The sequence below is a fragment of the Botrytis cinerea genome, chromosome 10, assembly GCF_000143535.2.
Source record: "Botrytis cinerea B05.10 chromosome 10, complete sequence".
Classification (NCBI taxonomy): Eukaryota; Fungi; Ascomycota; class Leotiomycetes; order Helotiales; family Sclerotiniaceae; genus Botrytis; species Botrytis cinerea.
In genome coordinates, this window is record NC_037319.1 from 793,093 (window position 1) to 803,828 (window position 10,736).

At 43.8% G+C, this 10,736-nt stretch overlaps 4 protein-coding genes across 6 annotated transcripts; all 4 read left to right on the forward strand.

The window, feature by feature from the left end:
- Nucleotides 1–358: 358 nt before the first annotated feature.
- Nucleotides 359–3,326, forward strand: BCIN_10g02050 (hypothetical protein). 2 transcript variants are annotated; one of them, XM_024695483.1, is made up of 4 exons: nt 359–2,197; nt 2,250–2,490; nt 2,542–2,693; nt 2,754–3,326. In XM_024695483.1, the coding sequence occupies exons 1-4, from the start codon at nt 380–382 to the stop codon at nt 2,904–2,906; spliced, it is 2,364 nt and encodes a 787-aa protein (XP_024551277.1). In that variant the 5' UTR covers nt 359–379; the 3' UTR covers nt 2,907–3,326. The 2 variants fall into 2 exon arrangements, with proteins under 2 accessions (XP_024551277.1, XP_024551278.1); XM_024695484.1 differs by having other exon boundaries at nt 2,542–3,326.
- A 446-nt stretch (nt 3,327–3,772) lies between these two features.
- On the forward strand, nt 3,773–5,463 carry BCIN_10g02060 (hypothetical protein). Its single transcript, XM_001546800.2, has 3 exons — nt 3,773–3,966; nt 4,019–4,688; nt 4,760–5,463. Exons 1-3 carry the CDS (start codon nt 3,926–3,928, stop codon nt 5,129–5,131), a joined length of 1,083 nt encoding a protein of 360 aa, XP_001546850.1. The 5' UTR covers nt 3,773–3,925; the 3' UTR covers nt 5,132–5,463.
- On the forward strand, nt 5,388–6,715 carry BCIN_10g02070 (hypothetical protein). The gene has a single exon (XM_001546799.2). The coding sequence runs from the start codon at nt 5,477–5,479 to the stop codon at nt 6,455–6,457; it is 981 nt and encodes a 326-aa protein (XP_001546849.1). The 5' UTR covers nt 5,388–5,476; the 3' UTR covers nt 6,458–6,715.
- A 209-nt stretch (nt 6,716–6,924) lies between these two features.
- Nucleotides 6,925–10,735, forward strand: BCIN_10g02080 (hypothetical protein). Of its 2 annotated transcripts, XM_024695485.1 has the most exons (4): nt 6,925–7,817; nt 7,875–8,003; nt 8,086–8,468; nt 8,545–10,735. In XM_024695485.1, exons 1-4 carry the CDS (start codon nt 7,799–7,801, stop codon nt 10,336–10,338), a joined length of 2,325 nt encoding a protein of 774 aa, XP_024551279.1. In that variant the 5' UTR covers nt 6,925–7,798; the 3' UTR covers nt 10,339–10,735. The 2 variants fall into 2 exon arrangements, with proteins under 2 accessions (XP_024551279.1, XP_001546848.1); XM_001546798.2 differs by having other exon boundaries at nt 6,925–8,003.
- Nucleotide 10,736: the final 1 nt, after the last annotated feature.

Sequence of the window (10,736 nt, forward strand, 5' to 3'; positions counted from 1 at the left end):
AATGACCATGTAGAAATGCGAACTCGATTTCATTGGCTGCCACAAATGGCTGACCTGTAGCTGCTTCAAAGAGCCTCAATGCGTCCACTCTAGACAATTGTTAAGCAGCTTGAAAATTACAAAAGCTGGCTTGATTCGCATGTAACACTCACTGTATGGTGTGGCTCAAGCGAGCAGCGTCCACAATGATACCTTCTTATCCGATCGAATTCTGAAATAATCGGAATACAGGGGAGGGGTTTTGCGATATCCAATTAAACAATTTCGAAGCGCAGGTGGCGGCTGGATGCATGATGCGTTGGTTACGCATAATTGTGATTGAACTTCAGTTCATTCATTTTTCCTGATGCCTTCCAACGCACGACATCTTAAAAAAAAAATGGGTACTTTCGAGACCACTACGCTCACGGCTCTCAGATCAGAAGAGCAACTAAATCTACTCAATGAGATTGACACGCTCCGCCGTTCAGGTATTAGTGATCATGTCTCCCTGCCACAAATTGCCGTTTGTGGAGATCAATCTAGTGGGAAAAGCTCCTGCTTAGAGGCCATCTCTGGAATTCCCTTTCCGCGCAAGGATACCTTGTGTACTCGCTTTGCGACCGAGCTTGTTCTCCGCAAGAGTTCCGTGGAGTCGGTCGTGGTAAATATCGTTCCTAGCCAAAAGAGGTCTCAGAAAGAGAGCCAGGAACTCGCCGGCTTTCAGTACACGCTTCAGTCTTTTGACAAATTACCGGAATTGATAGAATCTGCCAAGATTGCTCTAGGTCTTGACAAGCCCGGAAGCGGGTTCTCTTCAGACATTCTTCGCATCGAAATTTCTGGCCCGACAAGGCCCCATCTAACAGTTGTTGACTTACCCGGTTTGATCCACGCCAAGAACGATGCTGAAGATGAAGAGAATGTGGAGGAAGTGGTATCTGAACTCGTTTACTCATATATGCGCCGTCCAAGAACAATAATATTGGCGGTTGTCTCTGCGCTAAACGATCGGGCTCTCCAAGCAGTGTTAAAGCAAGTCAAAGGAGTGGATCCACACGGTAGACGCACTATGGGCTTAATCACGAAGCCTGACACTCTATTTGAGGACTCCGATAGCGAGAAAGACTTCGTCAAGCTAGCTTTAAATGAAGTAACGCATCTCAGACTCGGTTGGCACGTACTGAGGAACCGCGATTTCAACACGAAACATGTCACTTCTGTGGAGAGAGACAGGATAGAGGAAGAGTTTTTCTCACAGGGGATTTGGAAAACACTGCCTCGGGGAATCTTAGGAGTGTCACAGTTGCGAGAGCGTCTGAGTAGGGTTCTATTGGACCATATCAAGTCGGAGCTGCCAGCTCTCATCCGCGAGATTCAAGACATTTTGCACGAGTCACAGCAAGCAGTTATGAAACTCGGGGATCGCCGCGGAAACGCTGAGCAACAACGTTTGTACCTTTTAAAGCATAGCCAGCAATTTACAAACATCTGCAGAGCCTCGTGTGACGGTATATACGAGGACAAGTTTTTCGGAGATCTTGCTGGTGAAGAGTTTAAGACCCGTAGATTTCGAGCCGTTGTTCAGAATCTAAATCTGGCATTCGCCGAAATGGTGCGGCTAAACGGCCAACGTATCTATCTTCGGGGAAATGGACTCGAAGGGAAAAGTAGTGAGGCTATCTCTTGGGTTCGAGACATGTTAATTTCTTCGAGAGGAAGAGAGCTACCAGGAACTTTCAGCCCGATGCTGATTGGAGATTTATTCAGAGTGCAATCGAAGCCATGGGAAACCATCTCCAAAGACCACCTCCAGGACATCTGGAAAAAAGCTCGTGGTCATTTAGAGGATATATTGTCGTCTCTCATGGATTCTGAGGCGTATATGGCGTTGCTCATGCTTTACGTCGACCCATTGATGGAAAAGCTGCTGAAGAGAGCCACTGGCGAATTGGACAGATTATTCCGTGATCGGCAGAGACATGCCATAACCTATAACCATTACTTCACCGAAACCGTCCAGAAAATTTCTGATTCTCGTAATCAAAAGAAACTCTTAGAAGTCTTAGAAAAAGCGTTTCCTGTAGATAGCTACAATCAAATTCGTACTGGACCGAAGGATCTCTCGAAAATATGCTCTATGATGTCGGAATCTATACCAGATATGGATACGCGTGCTAGCATCGAGCTTCTTGATCATTTGGAAGCGTTTTACAAGGTTAGATATTGAAAGAAGAATACTTGTGATACTTAACTAAACAATTCTTCAGGTGGCAATGAAGACTTTCGTGGACAATGTATCTATCCAGGTTATAGAGGCATCAATCGTGGACAATCTGGCGGATATCTTCAATCCACTTGTAGTAGCACAGATGACCAGCGAACTTGTTTCACAAATTGCTGCTGAGTCACAGGAGAATCAGACGCAAAGAGAGCGCCTGGAAAAGAAAATACATATTCTAGAGGAAGGCTTAAAGACCTGCAAACGGCATGCCGGTCGCTATGCTTCAGGTACGTAACCTCTTATATGCGGCAGAATTGTTCTGATCGAACACGCCATAGAAGTTGCTCTTGAAGACCCTCCGACCCCCGTAATACAGACACCAAAGTCCCATGCGCCCTCTGTAGCTGAGCTGTACATCTCGAATGTTTCAAGTGTGGAGACCGAGGTCGAACATCACGCAGCTGATCAAGGAGAAGAAGCGAACAATTCGGTGAATTGATCTGGTATAGACCTCTCAACTTTCAGCTGTAATAACTAAATGTTCTGATAGGTGGATGCGACTCCTGCTCATACGCACGCAGCAAAAAAAGGTGGAGGAATTAAAGAGATTTTCGGGCGGGAAGCTTGTGGAGAAAAACGAACCAAGAAGAAGAAGAAACTTAAGGACTCCCCATTTATTCGAACTTGTGTTTATGAAGAATGAAGCTGGGGTTCTGGATCTCTGCAGTCACAACTTTCAAGCTAGATCAACTTGATATTGAATACTGCATTATTGTTGCTCAAATACTTCTTATCCTTTCTCTTTTGCGTTCCCACGCCTCCAAAGTACCCTCGACATTATCCCTAGCTCACAAGTTGCCCTGTGTGTAGAATGTCTCTAAAGCTAGATGCCATGGTCTATGATTTTCGTGACTCTTGATATCATCGGTAGGCAAGACAAGTCTGCTAGAGTAAATGGACTAAGCATGTGAAAAACAGAGTGCAAGTGGGATAAACGACCAAGCAGATATTTCTAGTTCGCGATATAACGGGGGCGATACCACCTACTTGGAAAATAATGTGTTAAAGTATGTGAAACTCCAGGGGCTTTCATCAAGTTCCAAAATTTCCCGGTTTAAGTTCATATTCTGAAAACTATGGTTTTGGTTGATTGACAAAGAGTTATGACTTCGGACTCAACTTTGAGTGATATACATCGTCACCGGAAATTCAAGTTTGAGGTAGTAACACTAATCGTACCTGGGAATATATAGGGATTCCTCTGGTGGCTCCTATGCTAGTTGTTGCAGCTTGGTATCCTGACACCGACGTTGCCGAATTCTTTGACGGCTTCAGCCTTTCCTCTTGGTTCCTGGATGATCCCATTGATACAACAATATTACGGAATACTACCATACCTCCCTCGCACAAGGCCACTTCTCATACAAGTACTAAGGTCGTGGTTCCCCTCCATTGTTAGAAAAATCATTGAGACGAACCAATCATCACATGTCGGCGAATCAATTTAGGAAAGTCCGACCGGGGTGACTTCGGTGTTTTTCCTAAGAGCTCCCTTGGCTCTCCACCTCCGCAGCATGAATGAGAAATCGTCATGACGGTATGAGGGGCAACAACTTATAAAGAGGGGTTGGATTTCCTATATTTTGAATTCTTTATATCACATCATTGAACTCTCTGTTCTGTACTGAACCTTTTATTCTCTAATACTTCGTCCGAATCAAAATGGCAGATAAGAAATACAATGTTGGAGTAATTGGCTACGGGTTTGTATGATTCCTCAAAAGCTGTCGAATATATACTAATAGAAGTTTGTAGCCTGTCAGCCAAAGTCTTCCATATTCCACTCATTCTTGTTACGCCATCCTTCACTCTCCACTCGATTGTTCAACGAACACCTAAGCCAAACGACAATGCCGGCCAAGATCATCCAGAAGCCAAAATCTACAACTCCGCAGATGCTATGTTTGCAGATCCAGAAATTGACATCATTATCATATCGACAACCCCAGAGACACATTTCCCTTTCACGAAAGCCGCTTTACAAGCTGGTAAACATGTTATGGTAGAGAAACCATTCGTTCCTACATCCGCGGAAGCTTCAGAGCTTATTTCTATATCCAAAGAAACTGGAAAGTTCATTTGCGTATACCAGAATAGAAGATGGGACTCTGACTTCTTGACTGTCAAGAAATTGATGGCAGATGGTTTATTAGGAAGGGTGGTCGAATTTGAGACACATTTCGACAGGTTCAAGGGCGAGAAACCCGCAACTTGGAAGGGCACATTGACCATGGAAAATGCTGGCGGTGTTATATACGACCTGGGAACACATTTAATTGATCAAGCATTTTGCTTATTTGGCCAGCCGAAGACAGTAACAGCAATCTTTTCCAATCAAAGAGCTGATGGTTCGGCAGAACCGGACAGCATCACCGTAATGCTGAATTATGGCGAGAAGGGACCATTAGTAACCGCAAAAGCTGGGGTAAGCATAAACACTGCATTATTCACAGCTTCCTCCTCATATATTGAACATCGCTAATGATCAATTCATAGGTTCTATGCGTGGAAGAAGAGCAATTACGATACTGGGTTCGAGGATCACAAGGTAGCTTTAAGAAATACCACCTTGATATTCAAGAAGACCAATTGAAGGCCGGTCTCAAGCCGGGTGATGCCAACTTTGGTATTGAATCAGAAGATAGGTCTGGAAGATTGGTGGTGTTTGAGGATGGAAAACCCAAGGGCAGCACATACAAGAACGTGACCCCTGAAACTTATGCTGCTCTCTATCAAGGCTTTGCCGATGCTATAACTAGTGGCAGCGAAGATGCTGTTCCAGTGAAAGCAAGCGAAGCTAGAGATGTCTTGAGAATTATCGAGGCAGCCAGGGAAAGTGCTAAGAGTGGAAAAACAGTTGCACTATAGGTGGACCATTTACAACTTTCCTATGGATGGATCAGGATTAAATCTTCCACAAATTCCTGCATTCCTTCTCTATCAGTAGACTATACCCCTAGTAATAGACCATGTTGACTTTAAAGTGGGATATTCTACGGATGTGCTGTTTTCAATTGCCTTCGGAGTAGGTGATAGGTATATCCGTTCGCGATCCGGAGATAAATTTAGCACAAGAATAAATCCGAAGCTAAATGCACGTCATCTCACTCCCTTCTCTACATATGTTCAATGACTATTTCTCATCAACGAATATAGAGAACAACGATTCGATTACTTTCAAGAAATAGACCAAGTATTCAAAAATCACTCAGAATGTTACCTCTTATCACCCTCGAGGAACACTTTCTTTCCTCCGCAGTGCTTGCCGCCCAACAAGCAAGCGGGGCCCCTGACCCATTCGCAGGATTCCCAGTTCAAATCTCCAGGAAACTAAAATCCCTTGACAGTGAACGGGTAAAGGATATGGATGATGGAAACATCTCTCTACAAATTCTTTCTCATGGTCCTATGGATCATGCTCCTCTCAAATTGTGTCAAGAAATCAACGATGAACTCGCAGCTGCTATCTCCAAGAATCCGTCCCGTCTAAAAGGGTTCGCAACTTTACCTATGGGCTCGCCTTTAGACGCAGCTCAAGAGTTAGATCGATGTATCAATAAACTCGGCTTTGTGGGCGCATTAATTGACAACCATCTTGACGGCGAGTTCTACGATGATGAGAAATTCTGGAGTGTTTTTGAAAAAGCTAGTGCTTTGGATGTACCTATCTATATCCATCCCAATTTCACAGCTGAGAAGGATATGAGCAAATACCGTGGCAACTATCCTGAGGGTGTAGCAATGGCGTTGAGTAATTGGGGACTAGGGTGGCATTTCGATACTGGGCTTCATTTTTTGCGTCTCTATGCTGCGGGATTGTTTGATCGGTTTCCGAAGTTAAAAATAGTGTTGGGTCATATGGGTGAGCTTTTGCCGTTTAATCTGGAGAGGATATTCAAGGCGTCCGGGAGATGGGGAAGGGAGAGGGGATTAGAAAATGTTTGGGAGGAAAATTTGTGGGTTACTACGAGTGGGATGTTTTCGTTGGCGCCTTTGGCGTGTTTGGTGCAGACAAAGGGGAAGGATAAGATTCTATTTAGTGTCGATTATCCTTTCTCGGAAAATGGGACGGGGAGGGATTTTGTGGAGAGGGTGGTTAAGAGTGGACTTTTTGGGGAGGAAGATTCGAGGGAGATGAAGGGGTTTGCGTTTGAGAATGCGGAGAGGTTGTTGAAGGTTAAGGCTAGGGAGTGATGTGGTAATTGACGACGAGAAGTCTGGTTAGTGGTGGGATGTGCTTTGTATCATTATTCTACTTTATATCTCAGCTCTATTTCCGGTCGGATGTTGGGAAATTCAATTGATACCCCTCTTGCTCAGTCTTCGTATTGTCATCTTTGGAAAGGAGACTCAACCTGCAAACTGACCGCAGCTAATTCCTGATAGCTATTAGCTATTAGCTAATAGCTACATAGATACTCATAGATATCATGTAGTCTCACAATAAAAACACTGTGATACGATTCTGGTGTGCAAATTACAACGGTGATAAGCATACATGGTCTTTGGAAGGGAAGAGCAGTCTTAGTGCACCTTATCAATCCAGTTCCACGCGTGAGTTATGAGTTCTTTCCCCTTTGAACCTGTGCGGGGCTTAGGCTAGTAGAATACCTATGAAGAAAAAGAGCCATGAGTTCTCGTTGCACATTTCATTCATCCGAGTTTCTGTTGTCATCTGCAGTCTTACATGAATCATTCGATATACTCAGAATCATTTACAACGTGCATTTTTCGCTTTTCGGTGAATTTTGATTGCTACTGAGTAGCTTCTATCCATTGAGGAAAGACAATCTGTCAATTCTGAATATCAAGACAAATTGGTTCCCATTTCCACGGCTTTCATCTTCGATATTTGTATCTACCATCAACGAGAATATCCGTACTCTCTATTCTTGACACTTACCAAAGCCGCCATTGGATCAAACTTCCACGATATTCACTTGGTGCAAGTTCAACTTAACTTTCTCTTCTTCGGTATATCGAACCACAAGATTCTAGCTAATTCACATTTGAACTCGCAACTACGAGCCCGCGATCTAAGATATCAACTCCTTCCTATTCTTCAGTAATTTAGCCAATTTAGAACTACTATCGAAGAAATCGTACATCGAAAGCCCCTTCTCGAAAGATTCTAATACGTGCAAACTTGAGTCTGCGATCTCAGTTGCTGCCAATTTTCTTACCTTGCTGTCGCTCTCGTCAACAACTACCCAATCATACCTCACTTTCAGAAAAACGAATACCCCTCATCTTTTAGTGCCGTCTCTATTCACTATTCTTAGCGTGGAATCGAAAGGCTTTTCAATCTACTACTTTCCCACTTCCATCCTCTTTCAACCTTCTCAACTACAACCACTCCCTCCCATACCTCCGTCGATCTATCTCGACTTCTCTTAGTTCTTTCTATTAACTTTATCTTTTGCTTCTCCATCTATCTTCTTCTATTATTTACATCCTTCTACTTATTGATAGCTTTACTCAAATTCTGCAATCATACCTCCAAAGGGCCGTAAGCAAGATCAGCGAGTTGAAGTCATGCCTCCAAAAAACTCTCGTAAGCAATTTCAGCGCGGCGAGGAGGTCATGCAGGTTGACGATCCCAAAAATCAAGCTTTTAAAGCTCAGCCTGTCACAAAAAGCAAAAAGAGATCAAACACAGTTCGCCCTTCCATTGAAAATGGTCCAATCGAAATTGATTCTGATGATGAGCAATCCCGACCATCAAAAAAATCTTGTTCAGGTATGCAGAAATTCTGATTATCCAGTCTCCCGAGTTGGCGACTGTCCGAACTTTAGATGCAGAGTGACTAACCGCTCAATAGGTCCAGCCGCGCCAAAATTGAACAATCGTGCTGCGAAGCAAAAAGAACCTCTGTTGGAAGCCAGACAAGAATCAGAAGAAAGTGACTCACTAGAAGTGATTGCCTGTCCAAATTTACCGCGGAAGAAACTTCTTCAACCATTCGCAGATGAAGATGCGGACGTGTACATTGTACTGATTCCGAAGAACCCCAAATATACATTCAGAATGCACTCGCATATCCTGAAGCGTGCCTCGCCGTGGTTTGCTAAGCAATTTCAGGAAGTTTCTGTCGTCGAGATGAATAAAGACACAGCTGCTATGATTACTAGAGACACTGGAATCAAGTATAGATTTGAACTTAGGCTTGATGATCACCTTGGATATCACGCGTTGAAGCGGGTGGTGAGTAATTTTTCTCGCTATCTGAAACTCACGTACCTCCATGTTGAACTTGAACACACAGAGCTAATATCTGTAGGGCCTCACAATGTACAAGGAGCAGCCTCAAGCTGTCTTCAACAGAGCTATTTCCACAAATGGCTACAACCACTATTCCTTCTCTGGCAACGGTTCATCTAACTCGCTTCGATCATCTTTATCTTTGCCACAATGCGATGGCTCGTGCGACGATATTGAAATGGCAAATACAATGGGTGATCATAATGCATCTACTGGTCTTGACATGGTCACTCTCCTTCCATGGCCAAGTAAACTTTCGCCTACTCAAGACTCTGTCAATGAGATTCAAGAAAATGAGAGTGTCATCAAGTCAGAAGAAGATACCACTACTTTATTGAATAGTGCCGAGCTTGATCTGCCAGCCCAGAACAAGACGGAGGAGCAAGTTGCTACACCACCTACAAGTCCCAGCAAGGCAGAAATTGTACAAAACACAGATCAAACAATATCTCATGGTCCACCGGTTGACACAGAATCTCAGGCTCCTCTTGCAGACCAGAGAGGTTCAAGAGCTGACCTGGATATCAAAGTAGAAATGGGATTCAAGGAGCAAACTTTCTCGCTAAGCCTTCTGGAACACAAGTCGCCGGAAAGACAACTTGAAGATCTTTCAAATGCGGGAGACAAGTTGAACGAGCAATTTCGCCCAGTACTACAGCCAGATGAGATGCCACCAAGTCGCCAAGTTTCTCCTGAAGAGCAACTTCAGGATGCTATTTCAAAGGAAAATCCAGTAGGACCCGGAACAAACCCCGAGGAAGCACAACTTGCTGCAACTTCGCCTTTGAAGCAGCAATTCAAGGCTGAATCAATTGTTGAAACCCCTTCTAGCAATAATATCGTTACCAAAACAGTTGATACTACCATAGAATATGCAAACAGCAATAATTCAAACCAAAAGCCAATTGATCAACAAGCTCTGTTAGAAAAGGTTGGAATTCTCGACGCATATCACTCCCTTTTTCTCTGCTGCTACGGTTGGTTTCCTACAATTTCCACAGCAGACATTTCAGCTGCGATGAAACAGATCTCGACGTTGGTTAAGGTCGCTACCCTCTACCATTCATTAAAGATTGTCAGACCTCACATCGTGTCCTCTCTCTTTTCCCACGGTCGCAATTTGTACTCAGCCATACGTGAAGATCCCCCCCGTTTCTTGATACTAGCAACCAAGCTTCAATGCGCCCTCATCTTCAAGGAAGCTCTCATTCATATCGTAGGACAATACCCCTCCTGGCCATGGCCCACTAAGAAGAGTCAAATGGGTCCTGATCTTGGCAAGGTCGTTTCAATGAAATTCGACGATCTCCAACACATGATATTCAAAGTCAATGGCCCACTCTTTCAGAGCTGTGTCGTTAAAGACAAATTGAGAGTCAGCATCAACAATTTGGATCGGTCAAACTTTGACATTTGGGTTATTGTTCAAATCTGGCATGATTGGTTCTCTCAGCAATTACGCCATTGCACGCTGGTTCAACACCACGAACATAGAAACGTGGAAAAGAACATGTATAGGCTCATTTCTCAAGGCGGTGATGCGTATCTCAAGATTGACGATGTTATGGCAATGATTGAACCATTCAGAGCCGGCTCAGAGGCGAGAGAGTGGGGACATTGGGAGAAGGATCAGGTTGAGGTGCAGTTGCGTATCTTAAAAGAGTATGCCGCGATCAGAGTCAAGGATTTATTGGAAAATGAGTTGATGGGTGAAACCGGCGGAAATGCTGGTGAAATCGAATATCTCACATGCACCAAGGTCGGTGAACACGAGTTGCCATGGGTTGAAGCACCATTTATCATTGAGGATTAGGGCTAAAATTGGGGATGAGGCAAATTACTGGAATGAGTGCGAGAACCGAAAGGAATAATAGGTTGCTTCACACTGCTGAGGATATCTGATGGCTGGAAGTTACTCGTGTGAGCCTGTATCTTCAACCTATGGACATTCCGACGTAAGCAAGCGATGCCACATCTTTCGCTTATTATTTATCTATCTTGCGAAGTATCGTTATTATTTTTTCCTTCTTTTATTTTATTTTGCTTGATGGAGATGGATGGAGACGAATGGAAAATGGGATATTACTTACTTATTATTATTTGCGAACACAATATCAGATATGAACTGCTTTCATCATAGCGGACGGAACGGACATGCACGAAGGAATCCGAGAGGGGAAATCAATAGCTAGAGAAGATACTTTTTAACAG

Excerpts from the sequence above, each read along its gene's own strand:
- BCIN_10g02050 (XM_024695483.1), top strand. The coding sequence starts at position 380 with ATGGGTACTTTCGAGACCACTACGCTCACGGCTCTCAGATCAGAAGAG. Across the intron at positions 2,198-2,249 it reads ATTTGGAAGCGTTTTACAAG|GTGGCAATGAAGACTTTCGT; the intron begins GTTAGATATTGA and ends ACAATTCTTCAG. Across the intron at positions 2,694-2,753 it reads GAGAAGAAGCGAACAATTCG|GTGGATGCGACTCCTGCTCA; the intron begins GTGAATTGATCT and ends ATGTTCTGATAG.
- BCIN_10g02070 (XM_001546799.2), top strand. The coding sequence starts at position 5,477 with ATGTTACCTCTTATCACCCTCGAGGAACACTTTCTTTCCTCCGCAGTG.
- BCIN_10g02060 (XM_001546800.2), top strand. The coding sequence starts at position 3,926 with ATGGCAGATAAGAAATACAATGTTGGAGTAATTGGCTACGG. Across the intron at positions 3,967-4,018 it reads GTTGGAGTAATTGGCTACGG|CCTGTCAGCCAAAGTCTTCC; the intron begins GTTTGTATGATT and ends AGAAGTTTGTAG. Across the intron at positions 4,689-4,759 it reads TAGTAACCGCAAAAGCTGGG|GTTCTATGCGTGGAAGAAGA; the intron begins GTAAGCATAAAC and ends ATCAATTCATAG.
- BCIN_10g02080 (XM_001546798.2), top strand. The coding sequence starts at position 7,799 with ATGCCTCCAAAAAACTCTCGTAAGCAATTTCAGCGCGGCGAGGAGGTC. Across the intron at positions 8,004-8,085 it reads ATCAAAAAAATCTTGTTCAG|GTCCAGCCGCGCCAAAATTG; the intron begins GTATGCAGAAAT and ends ACCGCTCAATAG. Across the intron at positions 8,469-8,544 it reads ATCACGCGTTGAAGCGGGTG|GGCCTCACAATGTACAAGGA; the intron begins GTGAGTAATTTT and ends TAATATCTGTAG.